The sequence below is a fragment of the Pholcus phalangioides genome, unplaced genomic scaffold (genome assembly GCF_987345545.1).
Source record: "Pholcus phalangioides strain wild (caught in Gottingen) unplaced genomic scaffold, Ppha-v1.0 ptg000015l_1, whole genome shotgun sequence".
Classification (NCBI taxonomy): domain Eukaryota; kingdom Metazoa; phylum Arthropoda; class Arachnida; order Araneae; family Pholcidae; genus Pholcus; species Pholcus phalangioides.
This window is the reverse complement of record NW_028301608.1, coordinates 15,193,287-15,209,464: the sequence shown is the minus strand read 5'-3', so window position 1 is coordinate 15,209,464 and position 16,178 is coordinate 15,193,287. Positions and strand designations below refer to the sequence as shown.

At 31.9% G+C, this 16,178-nt stretch overlaps 1 protein-coding gene across 1 annotated transcript in view; it reads left to right on the top strand.

Moving 5' to 3' along the window:
• The window catches only part of Zir (dedicator of cytokinesis), a 60,944-nt gene that overhangs the window by 3,555 nt on the left and 41,211 nt on the right, over positions 1–16,178 (top strand). Inside the window, exons 3-11 of the mRNA XM_089242892.1 lie at positions 4,271–4,449; positions 7,749–7,820; positions 8,073–8,280; positions 9,563–9,778; positions 12,221–12,306; positions 12,687–12,753; positions 14,110–14,259; positions 14,463–14,525; positions 15,087–15,255. Coding sequence (XP_089099018.1) covers positions 4,271–4,449; positions 7,749–7,820; positions 8,073–8,280; positions 9,563–9,778; positions 12,221–12,306; positions 12,687–12,753; positions 14,110–14,259; positions 14,463–14,525; positions 15,087–15,255 — 1,210 coding nt within the window. The remainder of the gene's footprint in view (positions 1–4,270; positions 4,450–7,748; positions 7,821–8,072; positions 8,281–9,562; positions 9,779–12,220; positions 12,307–12,686; positions 12,754–14,109; positions 14,260–14,462; positions 14,526–15,086; positions 15,256–16,178) is intronic.

Sequence of the window (16,178 nt, the reverse complement as noted above, 5' to 3'; positions counted from 1 at the left end):
GTTTCAGGCAATGAAAATTGATTTATATTTCACAATATAAACAAAATTAGTAAAAAAATTAAAATTATTTAAAGGAAAAATGAATATTCTCGATTATTCTCCAATTTTTACATCCCGGAGAATATTCTCGTTCTCCGAGAATATTCTCACCTAACATCTCTAGTGTAAATATGCAATTTCTAGTGTGTTTTTTAAATCCCGGACAGAGACAAGCAACCCCTGACTCCCTCAAGTGACGGGCCTGATAATATTGTATTTATAACAATATGAATGAGTGACAATATGATTAGTCACAAAACATTTCTTATTCCAATAATCTAAATACCATTAGATCAGTGAAGACACTCTATTCCAACCTGCTTGGCAAAACATGGATCCATACTAAATAAGATTGTACTGTGAGATACTTGAATAAAATATTTGCATGTCTTTTTCCGAAAATTTGGGTGTGTTATGTAGCCCCACCATTGACTTCACTGATTAAATTCTATTTACAGTAAAACTTCCTTTAACGGCCACTTCCAAATTACTGTAATCTCTGAACAACAACCATATTTTTGGAACCAACTGGAACAATGACCACCAGGGTCAGATCAAAACGTTTGAAGGCCATAAGCACTTGAATGGTTTTGGTGCCCCCCGTCTCTAAAAGTATATATAACTCTATTGAATCTATGAAGGAAAAAAAAACATTAAATGAAACTTTATACTTCAGAAGTAATTAATCTGAGGCAGAATTATGATTTGAATTTTTTAAGCACAGACACAGGAAAAAAAAAGGGGGGGGGGGAAGGGGAGACTTTTTAAACTTACAAATCATTGATAATATCTCTTTGATCATTTTTGGGAAATCTTTGGAAGATTTTGGAATTTTTCTTTCGCATTTCCCAAATAAGACAAACCTTAAATTTTTAGATGTTTTTCAAAATATTTTAAAAACTTTTAAAGATATTATCTCTCATCAAGTGCTTGTTAAGATGTCACAAAGTGGCTTCAAATGCTGCCACTGAATTTTGGAACGGCTGATATTGCATAATTTTTGGTGAACCATAATCATTGGATACCTGTTCTTTCAGATGCATTTTTGAGTTGCAATCGGTTAGTATTTCTTTTACTTCTATGGTAGATCAAACTAAAGTGTCTTCATACCTATATTCTAGGATTCTAGATCGAGCTGCAAAAAGGTGGTTCTAGGCTGCGCAGCAAAATGCAGAAGCAAAAAAAAAAAGTTTTTGTGTAAAATTTCAATCCACACGCACTCCCAAGAGATCCATAAAATCTGTCCAGGAAATTTTTAGTGGACATCAAAGAACTGGGATTCGAACCCAGGCTGCACAATCAGAGGCTAGCTCCCTAACCACTGAACTACCAGGAGACAATTTTTGACGCATTTCATTTGTCTGGGAACACACCAGGAAGTTTTCTGGGTTATTTTACTGGTGTGACTTACATACCAGAAAAGTGCCAAAACTGTCTCTCACGGATAATAATAATTAACTATAAGATAAAACCATGCAGTCGATCTGCTAATGACTCAAAGATTTGAGCATTTTTAAGTCCATGTCCTTATTGTGCAGAACTTGGCTTACTCATAAATTTGTCATTTTTGTATTGATTTAGTATTTATCATATGGGAATGATAATGATTTGTTTTTTTAATGCATGAGTCTCATCTGGATACAAGTAGATAGATCTGTTTACAATTTGCACACAAGAGTTAGTATGCAAATCGGTAGGCAGGAATTTTTAGCTGGTAGAGGTAGAGAGGGCCCCCTCCCCAGAAAAATCACTTTGTCAAAGTGCCTCATGATGCTGTTAAAATGAGTCAAGCTAACTTTATAGAAATGACACGAAATCTCATTCCAAAACTCAGTATTAACATGATCTGCACAGTTTGCAATATTATAAATTTTTCTGTATTTGTGCCATTCTTCTGATGAATATCTTCAACTATACAATCAATTGAAAATTTTATGATTTTCTGCCATATGATTGATGCTGGAAAACATTGTACATAAAAAAAATCATTTTGGCTACTTTTTGTTGTGCCCCCTTTTCTCGTGATGCCCTAAGCATGTGCTTATTTTGCTTAATGCAGGGCTCCCACTTGTCCTACTTTTCCTACTTTTTTGGTAAAATGTCCTACTTTTGTCCTACTTTCTCGGTTTTGTCCTACTTTTCCTACTTTTTTACCAAATCCTATCAACAAAATTTGTGTAATTGAGTTTAATTGAGCAGGAAATCATTGATATATTGTCAAATATTACAAATGTTGGAGAATGCAATTAATGATTTTGCCAAAGCAGCAATTGTATCATTTTTAGGGTTATTTAGGAGGGGGGGGGAATGTATGTGGACCGTTTGGTTGGTTAATTTTTTCATTTGCTGAGTTTGAGGGTTCAACAAGTATGTTAGTCATTAAAAACTTCTGTCTGGATGGAAAAATAATTTTGTATTTATTACTTCATGGTCTTGGACAGTAACTAACATTCATCATTCACAATTATGGTGCAAATAGGTGAAACAACAGTTTGCATTTCAAAGCAGTTGGATACATAGGCCTATTCTCTAATTTTTTGAGTGGGAAATGTTAATGGTTAATCAAACTCAGATGGCCACTTTTGACATGGAGTTGGAAAAAAAATATGCATATTGCTATGAGAAAAATAATTTTGAAGCAGATTTTCCAAAGGAGTTCCCCCCCCCTCAAACTCTATGGGGAGGGGGTAATTATGTATGCTTTCCTGGATACAAATGCTAGATAGGTATATTGAAGGCAGTGAAGAGGGGAAAAAGGGACCCACTTAAGTGATCTATAGTTGTGCCTTGAGCCACTTAAGTGATCTGAAAATGTGCCATGATCCACATAAGGGATTTACAAATGTGCTGTGAACCATTTAATTAGAGTGGAAATGTGCTGCGGGTCATTTAAATAATCTGGGACAGGGCCTCGGGTCACTGAAGTTATCTGAGAATGTTCCACTTTAGTCCATTCTTAAAAAAATAGGTTCGAGATCGCAGGCCGCATCAGATGACTCTGAGGGCTCTATTTGGCCCCTCATGTAATAGGTTGAGCATGTATTCTAGTTGGTCGTGGGTGGGCATAATTTGCTGCCATTTGCTGATTCATTGTCTTGGTTCATAACAGTTTTTCTCGCCAAGTCATTTCTGTTGTGTTCCACACCATCACTGCAAGCCTAAATTTTAGGATGCCACAATAGTGCTATAGATTGATTAACAGAGCCACAATTAGATGCTTGGTGTGCTGGGCAAGCCCACATTATTGTGCCCCTTTGTAATGTAGAACGCAAATTTAAAGGGTTAAATTTGCCCTCAGATCCAATGCCCAGAGCCCCAAACCCACCTGATCCCCCTCTAATTGTGGCTCTATTTATACTGTAATATATTATAATAATTGATTAATTATAGTATATTCCAATATAATTATTGTAATCAATTACAGAACAGATTATTATTTTACATGTTGCATAGATTGCAAATTGTAGTTGGTTTCAGAAATAAAACAGCCATTCTCTCTCAATAGCGACCATATTTTCACGGTCTAGTTAGTGGCAGATGTTAGGAGATTTTACTGTCCTACTTTTCTTCATCCCCTTGAAAATTGCTGTGCAGAGATTTCCCTGTATCATGTTTGTGGGTAAAACGTATAATACACAACAAAATATTTGTATTATAATAATAAAAAGTTGATACTCAACCTAGGTTTAAGCATAGAAATTTGTTTTCTTGAATTTAACCCTCTATGGTTCAACACCCATAAAAACACATTCAAAATGTTTAATATGTTCGTTTTTTTTGTAAAAAGTGATGTAAACGGCAATTTAATTGATTAGAGTGAATTTTTTAATTAGCTAAAAAATGGTTAATTAAGGGTAAAGTATAGGCCTACAGCTTTCCTTTATTTTAGTGTTATTTGTAAATGAATAAAATCTTGCTCCGCATAGTTGGATAGTTGTTTCCTTAGACTTTATTTCTGATTCTGTCAATTTGGTGCAATTTTATGTCTTAACATTACACAGGTTAGAATTCACCTCCTCCTAGTCAAAAATGTGTTGTAATTATATAGCCCTATTCTATGTATTCAATGACACTAGAGGATGTACTTTCAAAAATACCAAAAAGTTCCGAAAATTTTTTTTTATGATGTTTTTTTTACCATGTATATTCAAATATAAACTGGATCATAGAAGGTCAAATCTACTTTTAATTTTGATGAATTGTTACTGATAACATGTGTTTTTCATTGCAGGACTTTGTCAGTGAAGTCGTTGATCCATTTGATTTTGAAGATTATCTTGATCGTTACAGAGAGCAAATAGAAAGGGATCCTTTATATCATTTATTAGATTTTCCTGAAGATGATATAGAAATTTCTGTATCTCCTCGCAAGTACAGAACATTACAACATGTAGTTCCTGAAAATGATATGTTAGTATTATTTAGCATTGTGTATTCTTAGTTATTTTTATTTCAATGGATGTGTTATATGTTAATTCTGAAGATTTTCATTTAAAAAATTTATGCCCTGAATTTTTCTCAAATTATAAAAGTAATATTTATTCATAAGCATATTTAAATTTTTAATATGGAACAGTTGGTTTTCAAACTAGACCCAGGGCAATCTAGGGTTATTGGGTGGAACAACGATGTGTCTCATAAAGGAAATTATCACTAATTCAGTGATATGATAGTTTATTAAAAATTTGAAGAATTCAAATTATTGTTTTTCACTTAACCTATTGAATCGCACTGCAACTGTTAAATATGTCTATCTTCTGACTTTATGTGTCATGGGAAAAATTTCAATACACAAAACAAAGTGCACATAAACCAAAAATGTTTGTCAATCACTGCATTAAAGTCCTGATAGCATAGCTGCCAAGTCTCCCGAATTTTTCGGGAATCTCCCGAATTTTAGCTTCATCGCTCGACCTCCCGAAAAGTTCTTAAATCTCCCGAATTTTTACGAAAATCACAAAAATCCCTAATTGTCCCTAAAAATTTCCTACTTCATTAAAAAAATCCCCGCTTATGAAAACAATTCCTAAGGAATTTCTTGTGGGGCATGAAGCCTCTTTTTTTTTTTCCCCTTTCGAAGTGAAGTTACACGTCGTAAATGGGGAAATTCCCTTTTTAAGGAAGTTTTACAAACCCTCTGATGGTAACAAGAAAGTTGTTTGTCTTATCGTGCAGGGAAATGGCTTAGCAACCAATAGTCCTGGATAATAATTGAAGATTCTAGTGACGCGCATATGGTCAAAATTTCTTTTGTTGAAGTTACGTTCGTGCGATATAACAAAGCATGAATAATGATAAGCAAAAACATATTTAATCAATTTTAAAGATACCTATTCCGATGAATTTCCTTTCATCAAACGTTCCAGAAGAGGGCTGACTTTTCCTTTTTGTACAAGCTGTGTTACGGACATAAACATCGGTCATGGAAAGACTGCCATCATCACTCGTGAAATGAAAAGAAAACATCAAGCAAGTGTCACAAAAAGTCAGTGTTCTTCAAAAATTGACTGTGTTTTCCTTCATCTTCCGATGATTTTGGGGTCATTCGCGCCGAATGTTTGTTCGCAGTGTTTCTGATTGAACACAATATTTATTTTTACATCATTGAAGTTTTGGCCTCCAATTTCACTTGTTTTTTGCGTAGGAAATTTATTCCCAAGGGTTTAACTTCCATGTGTGTAAAATCCCTATTTTAATTTGACTTCAGCAGGGATTTTATTCCCTATGCTTTAACTTTTATGTTTGAAAAATCCCTATTTTATTTGGAAAAATCCCTATTGTATTTATTAGGGAGTGGTTTTAGCATAAAATAAGGGTTTGCGCGAAAATCTCCCGAATTTTCATTTTCAAAAGTTGGCAGCTATGTGATAGTAATCTAAGTGGAATAGGACAGAGACAAATCTATATTGCTGGAAACTAAAAAATGAACTTATACTTATTAGATAAAATAACAGTTCAAAGTAATTTTGTTTGGATCTTTATACTTAATACATGCTCTCCCCCCCCCCCAATCCTTGACGCACGAGGATTTTTAGCAGGCGTATATTGATTTTCAAGTAAATTTATAGTGTTGAATATTAAAAGAAAATATGGAAAGTGGACTATTGGTTCCATAGGCTAAATGTGAGTGAGATGATCTCCCTGTTAAAAGTCTTGCTACAGAGAGCAACAGGTCTACAACACTACAGATATTCAATCATTACACTTCACTCATAGTTTGAAAAATATATGACAGCACTAAAAATTCATATATAAAATTATTCACACATTCAGACTGTTAGTAAGTACACTAACTTACTAACAGTCTGAATGTGTGAATAATTTTTATATATGAATTTTTAGTGCTGTCGTATATTTTAGATTGTCAGTATATATATAGACTGTTAGTAAGTACACACTTCCGGCACAATTCATGCTGTAGCAAATTGCCTATGGCGATAGACCAGAGTTGTGCTAGATTTGAAAGAATGGTTCCATAGGCTAGAGCTCAGTCAGCATCTCCCTTCTGGGAGCTATAATAGTATGAGTTTTGTTTCTAATTCAGTATAGACCAGTGGTTCTCAACCCTTTTTCTTTCCTGCACCCCCAGAGCAATGAGACTTACCTTTCTGCACCCCTTTTGATAATATGTTTTTATCGTTAGAAAATTCAGGGTTTTCTTTCTGTAATTGATTACATTAATTATCCAATAATTATTTTCTATGAATTATTTTACTTATTGTTTAATGTCTTTTCGGCTATGGTTAATATTTAATTTTGTCTTAATTTTTTTGAAAATTATTTAAAAATGAAACAAAAAAATTACTATATATATATATATTTTAAATAACGGGATCAGCACATATTCCCAAGGATCGTTACGATCTGTCCAGGGAAAATGGATAGACCTATTTTTTTAACATTTGGAGAAAAAAAAATTGAATAGTTCTTCGCTTATTGATTCCAGCCACAACAACTATAAATTAATGTGTCTTTGACACTTGACTGAATTTTTTTACTTTTTTCCTGAGTCTCGTGTTTTCACAGCAGTATCCGATCTAAGTACAACATGCTAATAATTTTTTCTGAACCAAAATGGGAAACAAATTCGGTAATCAAAAAAGAAACTTTTACAACGCAAAATTTCTACGACACATTTCTGTGTACAGAAGTCAGAAGATCAGGTGTCAAAATATTGGCATGATTCATATTTTTTTAGGAGTTGGAAAATTCAATTTTTATCATAAATTTAATTTTCCTGAATAATCAGTCAACATGTGTAATTTTTTTTCCCATCTCGCACCCCCAAAAATGCTCTCCCGCTCCCCCGGTTGGGAACCACTGGTATAGACTATGAGCATGGTATCAACATGGGAAAGGTTGACAAGGTTCCATCTTGGTGGCCCAGGGATCAGTTTTATTTATTTATTTTTTTTTTTTAATTTTACACTAAATTGATAAAGTAGACCTGCCAGAATTCCTGACCCAAGTATGAATGTGGCAGTGTGACAGGCTATCAAGTTTGCTTCATTCTGAAAATTATTATTTCCATTCATGAAAAATGAAACAAGTTGCTTGTTCTTTGAAAGAAATATCTTGATAAGAAAATTAAAAAAATTTCAGTACCTTGAATTTTTTTGGAACCTTGAACTCTACTGTACATATGGTTTTTTCCCTCATGTAAAGAGAAATGCATAATAATGATAATGCACATCTTTTGTGATTTATAGAATAGACTTGAACCAACATGTAAAAGACTGCCTGAGATGTTATACCTCTGACTGGATAGTAATAAACAGGAGGTATTCAAAGAAATTTTGTAATTTGTTAATATTTTTTGAGTATTCAAAATGTCATGTTCATTTATATGCATGTGAATTATTTATTCAATAGTGTGCTCTCAGATGGTTGCTGTGTAATCTTGTGTGTATCAAGATTCATTTTACGTTAATTTAAGGCTCTTCCTTTATCCATAAACATCATAGTAGTGATCCACTTTAGTTGGGTTTTGTGGGCTGTCCAGTTATCATACTTATGATAAATGCCATTTTCAGGTATCAACAGTTCAGCTCTGCTTGCTCATTGAACAATTGGGTTTTTGATGCTCATTCCCTCAATAATCTTGATGTGAAACAAGAGTTTGAAGTGGATGTCGCTTATCCAAATGATCCTGCTAAAGATGCAAGTTGTCAAAAAAATCTTGATAAACCTATTGGGAGTATCCTACCAGCTCCAGTTGCTGATGAGAACATTGTCTCAAGTGTAAGATTACAATTTTAGTGTCTTTAATTTAAAAGATAACTTTAATTTGTCTGATGCTAATAGTATCTTTGTTCATGAATAATAGTTCTTTGAAGTTTAAAATGAAATTAATAACCCCTATTTGATGCAGAATTTCTTTTTTATATACCTTCATTCCTTTGAATTTTTCATGTAAATGAAAATTTTCCAGTGTAACTATATTCTTAGTCATGTCAAATTTTCCATGATTATAACACATAACCAAGTTGTTTATAACTATATTTTCTTTTTTTTATCAGCATCTCAGGTATACATTTTCAATTTGTGTTGAAGTTTTTTTCTGAAAAAAAAACCCGTTGAATGATAGCTACTTAGACAATGCTGAACAAATATCTTTCCAAAAAACTTTTCTTTGTTGAATAATGATGCCATTTTAGAAACAGAATTTTCGGTGAAATGATTATTATTTAATCTCAATATCGATGAAATTATTTTCTTTCTTTTCCATAAAATTTGTCCCTGCTCACTGTAAGGAGCGGTTCCAAGTGATTGAGTGAGTTCTATAAGAGCATATGTAGGTCTCGTAACATAATTAAAAAACAAAGACCATTATAATGTGTAAACAAAGAACAATTTTTTACTTGACCTTTGTATAAAGATATTGATACAGCCACTTTTTAATAGATTTGAGAAATGCTAGCACAGAATATTCCTTGAAGGGGAATTTTTTTCTCTCAATAAACTTTTCCTAAGTTTGAGTTGAAGTGAGGTTGATTTCATTTATAATGATAAACCCTGTACAGCAGTATTTCTATCTTGTCAATTGAGTATCATTATGTACAGATCTTGTTTGGCAATAAGTAAAAGCATAGTATCTTCATTCACACATATTGATCCTCATAATTCGTTATTGATTTATTGCAAAACTATGGAAAAAAGACAATCTTTTGTCTAAACCATAGTCTCCCAAACTTTTTGTTTCATCGCCCCCTTCATCAGAAATATTTTCCTCACATCGCCAACCCCCCCCCCCCCCAACTCAAGTAAACTCATAGGATCCTATGCTAAATCAGTAGGTTCTATCGCCCCCTTGGACCATTCCATCGCCTACCAGGGGGCGATATTGCCCACTTTGGGAAAAACTGGTCTAAACTATGGACAAAAATATTGTTCAAGTGATATTATAATTATACTATCATTGAGAGAACTTGAAATTTACTCTAAAAAACTGCTTTGAATAAAAATGAGCATCTGCATTTCTTTATGTCGTTAATAGGGAATAATATGGTATTTCTATGTATAGGAATCCTCTCCACATCACCAAGCTGTTCAAGTTGGCGGCCCACCTAGAGGCAGTTGGGATAGTAGCGTGTTTGACCTTCGTAATTCAGAAGCAGATCCACTGATACCATATCTTCTGGATCATGTTCCATCTGAGGAAACAGATGTATTGAACAGTTCAAAGCGACAAGAAATGCGTCAGGATGTAATATTTTCTCTTTATCCTCTGCAGATGGAAGTGAGTTCGATAGATTGTTATTACTGTATTTCTCTGACACCAGTGATGTATATATTGCAGTGTGAAAAAAAATCAAAATATATTTATGAACATTAAGTGCATCGCATCACTTTTATATATCATCACATTTATAAGACAACCATAAATACATTATGGGCATTGTATATTTTGTCATGTATATATATATATATATACACAGTAAAACCTCGATAAGTCGTCACCTCAAGTTATCGAAAAATTATGACGACTTAAGCGGAGTTCCATCAGTTTTAATGTGCAATGTTATGAAAATCATATAAATTTAAAGTAATATGACATTTATTAAAGTATGAATCAAAATAACAATATATTAATAAAATTTATAGATTGTGAAAGAAAAAAATAATAGCAATTTTTTATCTTTTTTATCTCTTATTACTTAAATTATTGTGGTGAAATATACTGTACACTTTGATTTATACTAGTAATTTTTAATTTAGAATAATAGCACAACTGTTTAATAGGTAGCTTTTCTTTATAACAGAACTCTGTTGCTCATTAATTTTACATATACATCAAATTTAATTTTAGTATTTGAATTCTTCATCAGTAGTTCATGATGCATCTACAAAGCAATCTCGAACACTTTTGACTTGGTGGAGGGGCCCTGGGCAGGGAAACAGAAGACCTCAACTTGGGGAAGAATGTCTAATTTTTTTCAACAAAGATATTTTGTTTAAATTTCAAGCCCTAAATTAGTAGAGTCCATGCTTTCTATGATTATTTATTATCCGTGCCCGCGTTGCACTTTGACTTGATTAATTTAATTCTTCGATTCACATTTTTGATTTCCTTGCACTATATGTAATCTTTGACATATCAATAAATTTTGGTTTTGCCAGAGATGCCCTGGGGGGCCGAAGTGCTTACGATGCATCTTGCGAGAGAGCCTGGGTGTCTCGCGGTTTCTCCAGTAGAGCCCATGCAGAAATGAGATTTAGCTGGAACAGTCCCCAACGTTTCAAAAACCTTATTCGGCAAATGAAATTCCCCAGCGTAACTTTCATTATTTAAACTGTTTCGTTTGTGTATATACGATTTTATGGTGACTTTTAAGCGTAAGGCAATGCTGTTAACAAGCTCTTTTTCTAATGGGAGCCATAAAAATAGTTTGTTCCTCTTTCTCAAACTTTTTCATAGTGACGACTTAACTGAAATTAGCGACGAGTAAACGAGGGTTTAATAACATTGTGGTCTATGAGAGCTGGAAGGGTCTGAAGAAAAATGACGACTTAACCGGGGTGACGACTTAACGAGATTTTACTGTATATTGTTTATAATTTTTTGATTGCATTTTTAATTGGGGTGCTGTATTTTAGTAATATAATTATAACATTCATACTTGTTATGGGCATCTTTTTCTCAGCCACCTTGTTGAGCATTTTGCCTGTTGTGGCCTTGCATTTGTATTTATTCCCCACAATTTTTTCAGGCTAAAAGTTAAGTTTGGTGTAATTTCTGCATAGTTGAGTTCTAAAAATATTTGTTAAATAATTCTTGCTAAATGTTCAAAACTAATTCTGAATTTAAATGCAATTTAATTGGTCAATATTTGAATGTTATATTGTAATACAAAAGTTTCCAATAGCTGGCTTATGCGAAGATGAATTTACAAAAGAAAGAAAATTCAGCTGCACTTGCAAGTAATAGAACCCACGTTCTCTCACTTACCAGATGAGTGCACTAGACAACTACAATATAAGGGCAACTAACCTGTCTTTCCTACGATTTCTTTGTACCATATATCTTTCCATTATATGATAATGTTAACAGTAAATTTCTTGAATGTTGTGTTTTTTGTAGCAAAAATTAATTTTTATTAATAGAAACACACTAAGCTTCAAACATTTTTAAACGTAAATGCTGCAATGGATAATCCAAGAAATATGGTTGGCATGTGCTTAATTTTTTTTTTTTTTCATTATATCTGAAGGAAAAATGTAATTAAATTATTGACTGTACAAAAAGTGCATTAGTGGTTTAACAAATCAGAACAAGTATATTGATGATTTGCGTATGTAGAGGCAACTGGTCAGGTGAAATTAAAATCTTATTTCTTATTATATTAAATCTTATTTCTTATTATATTAAATCTTATTTCTTATTATATTAAATCTTATTTCTTATTATATTAAATCTTATTTCTTATTATATTAAATCTTATTTCTTATTATATTAAATCTTATTTCTTATTATATTAAATCTTATTTCTTATTATATTAAATCTTATTTCTTATTATATTAAATCTTATTTCTTATTATATTAAATCTTATTTCTTATTATATTAAATCTTATTTCTTATTATATTAAATCTTATTTCTTATTATATTAAATCTTATTTCTCTGTTCATTATAATTAAATTGTCTTGTAAATTTCCATAAATAAAATTTCCATTACATAGGATGATATGGTGGAACAAAGATCTCTTCCAATAATGCCTCATGAACAATTAGCCCATAGAATTATCGTGAAATGCCTTGCCTTAAAGTATGTTAAAAACCATTTTATATTTTTTATGACAGTAGTTTTTTGCATTTTATATGTATTTTCCTATTCAAAGTCGTTATTTCTAACATCCTTAATCATAATCTGAAATTTCTTTGTAATTGTCTTAAATTTTTTCTTCTTCTCTATAACAGTTATCGTGATCAATTAAAAAAATAATCATCTATGTGATTTTTTGAGAGACTTTTTTTTTTGTGTAAAAAAATTATTACTATAGTATGAAATTTATACTATAGTATTTGACTTTTTTTTTAAATGTAAAATAAATCAATTACTATTGTATGAAATTTATAAAAAAAAATTCTATGTAGTGTAATGTAGTTTAAAATTTTTTAATGTTACAAATGTGTGTGTAAAAATAGGCTTGAATTGGAAGTTGAACCAATATTTGGGAGCATGGCTTTGTATGATGCTAAGGAGAAAAAAAAAGTGAGTAATGTATAATTTTGTTCATTTTTATTATATCCTCTACACATTAATATTTTATCCATCAAAATCGTGATTATCTGTTAGATTTTAATTTCCATTGTACAGTTTAGATACTTGCTCAGATGTTCGAGCATGGGTGAAAAGATTGAGCGTTGGTAATATGTGTTGTAAAATGAGGGAAAAATAATTCTCAAATCATTAAATCTGGTGTTTTGTATTAACTAGTATAATTTCCTAATACCTTCTGATAACTTCTGAAATGGGTCATAAAACACCAAAAGGCTATTCAACTAGGCGTGTTTCAGATATGGACTATATTCAATAATATTTTATGTATACAAAAGTCTTTTTTTTGAACAAAAATTATAAATTTAAAAATAAAAAGTCTGATGCAAGGCCGATTTATTGCATGGTATGGTCTTTATGTAAACAGTTGTTGTAGTTATACTATTTAAAGTTTGAATTATTACTTTAATTTCAGAAATATAAACTTAGAACTCACACACTTAATTACACTACACTTCTTATTTTACAGGCTGCGAGCAAGGCACAGAGCTCTTGCAGGTTATATTTGTCCTGTTTGGATATACTATTGTAGTTTGCTTTGCAGAAGTACATATCCAGCGGTGCTGAGATTTTCTTCCCCCTGAAAAGGAGGTGTGAGGTATTGGGACAAATATATATTTGGGAACATTTGCTCAAAATCAGCTATTCTACAATGGGTTTTCATGAGAAATAGCAATGGAAGCAGTGGTTATTATTTTTATCGATGTTCTAGTGCACAGAGGTTTCCCTGAGCATGAGTACTATTTCAAGGATTCTGTGGTGGCGCACTAACCTCTTTGTGACACATATGTGGGAAAAAATATTATAGGACATTACCATTTGTGATGTTCTACAATATGATCTATGTTCCACAGTTTATGACCTACAACTATAAACTAAAGGTCTATTTAACCATCGTGTAGAGAAAATTATAACTCTGGCTAAAATGATAGATGATCAAGTTTTCCAGTGGGACAAAAGGGTCGAGGAAATGCTGTTCTAAAAGGTACATAAAATAATAGAGGCTAGATTAGTCACTCAGACTGGTCTTTTGAGCAATTTCTTAGCTATGTTTTCAAACTATTATGTAAACTTTGATTATTAATGAAAATGATTAAGAGAAATGATTTTCACTATTTTATTTATGGTAATTATTATTTACATTTGCATTATGCATCCATTATTCTGCACATTGCTGTATTTGATCTATAATTATGAAAGTTTTGATACTTAATAACTTAAAAAAATCGTTTTAATTTTTAAAATATGAAGGTATAGTTGCTTTTGCTCCATTGCTTATTTGAATTTTAGGTGTCAGAGAACTTCTATTTCGATATGAATGCAGAGCCTTTAAAGAGGATGTTGTCAACTCATTTATGTTATCAAGATGTTACGACTCTGAGTCGATCATGCATATTCAATGTCACATATCCCACTTCTGATTTGTTCCTTGTTATCAAGGTATGATTTTTTTAAAATTTATAAATTTTCATTTTCTCCCCTAATTCCATGCTTTTCACCTAAAAATGCGTGCGAAAATATAAATGTGTTTTACATCTACAAAATTTAAAAAAAAATGGAGATTTATAATTTACAACAGCTTATGAAAATGAATATGTTCTGCACATAATCGTGAATTACATATGTGAATATTCTTTTCTTAGCTGGAAAAAGTGCTGCAAGGTGACATTAATGAATGTGTGGAACCCTACATGAAAGAGGACAAAGTAACTTTTTATTGCATAATTATTATTATTAACAACATTTTTTTTATTGCAAGTCTTCATGCTATTCATGATTGTACTAATTGAAATATAAAATTTATTAGTTTGAAAATAAGCATTAAACTTCACTATAAACAATGGTAATTCTCTCATATCTGGTCTTTATCATTTTTACCCACTCTAATGAATACATTATTGTAAATAATCTTGATTAAAATGATGTGCATTCAAATTAACCTGAATATAGTTGATAAGTATTATTTCTTTTTTGTAAATAATTCAGATAATGAGAAATTAAATGCTTTGCAGTTTAAATTGCACTGTACAGTAATACATTTTTTTCTAATGGTTTTATTTATCAGATGTGTAAAGTGATATGATTCCCCCCTTCATTGTTATTGTCTGCTTATTATCAAATTTTCCTGATCTGAATATGATCACAGAAAGCTGGACCTATTGTATAAGCCTCATTCATATAAAGAATTAACATTTCAGTTACATTTTTGAGATGTACACATTATATATATATAATCAACTATAGATTTTTTCTTTGTTTCACAACAGAATAAAGAAAAGGTCAAAAGCAATGCAGTATTGAATTGCGAGAGATTGGGGAAGTATCGCATGCCATTTGCCTGGACAGCAATCTACCTGATGAATATAGTTAATGGCATGACTAATTCAGATAAAGATTCTGGCAGTGATCGTGAGGCAGCTGGATCTGGCAGCCTAGGTTAGTATGGCTTTTTTGATTTTTAGCTTTACTGTGAGTTTGACTAAAAAAACATATATTTTGTGTTAAAACCATCCGAATTCAAAGCCATATTCAAATTTCTGTTCATCTACGCTGGGAAAAGTACTGCATATTATCCAATTCTACAGCAATTTAAATATGAATAAATATTTTCTACAGTAGAGTCTCAATAATCTGAGGTGTATGGGATCAGGGCAGCTCAGATTATCAAAAAGCAATAAAAAATGATTTAAATGTTGGTTTTACTTTAAAAAAAGGACAAAGTATACTAGCATACTTGTTGCATTTTTAATTCTTAAAAAGATATAGATGCGATATGGTTTGTTTCAAGAAATGAATGTGAAAAAAGTGCAAAGACGAGAGAGTGATTGAGAGGTGTCATTGATGGGATTTATAGTGAAAGATGCTAAGAGACACTGACAGCTCTCAACTGCTTTTCCAATGATTTTAAGTAAGCAATTAGGAGGCAATGCCACTGTCCACCATTAGGAAGAGAACGGTCAAACTTGCTTCTCTTTCTCAACTACCCCTTGAAAGTTAAAATGGTCAACGTCCATTCAAGGGAGTCTAATATTTTATTACACCAGGTACCCATTAAAGGGCTGGGGCTGTCTAGTTCCTTTTAAACAGAAATTTCTGTGCAATATCTACTTATATGTACTATGTAGTATTGCTGGGAAAAAATAAAGAAGTTGGGTTCTCTTGGTTAAAAAAAAAAGAGAAACGAGGGTCTTAAAAAGGGAATTCAAAAATTTTCAGTGCCTTCTCGGATTATCCAGAAATGTGTAACTTTCGGGGCTTGGATTTTCAAGACTATTTATGTTTTAAAGTTTTTATGTCTACAAACCATCCATATGCATATTGATTACCATTAGGAAATTGTGTCATATTTGAGTTATACA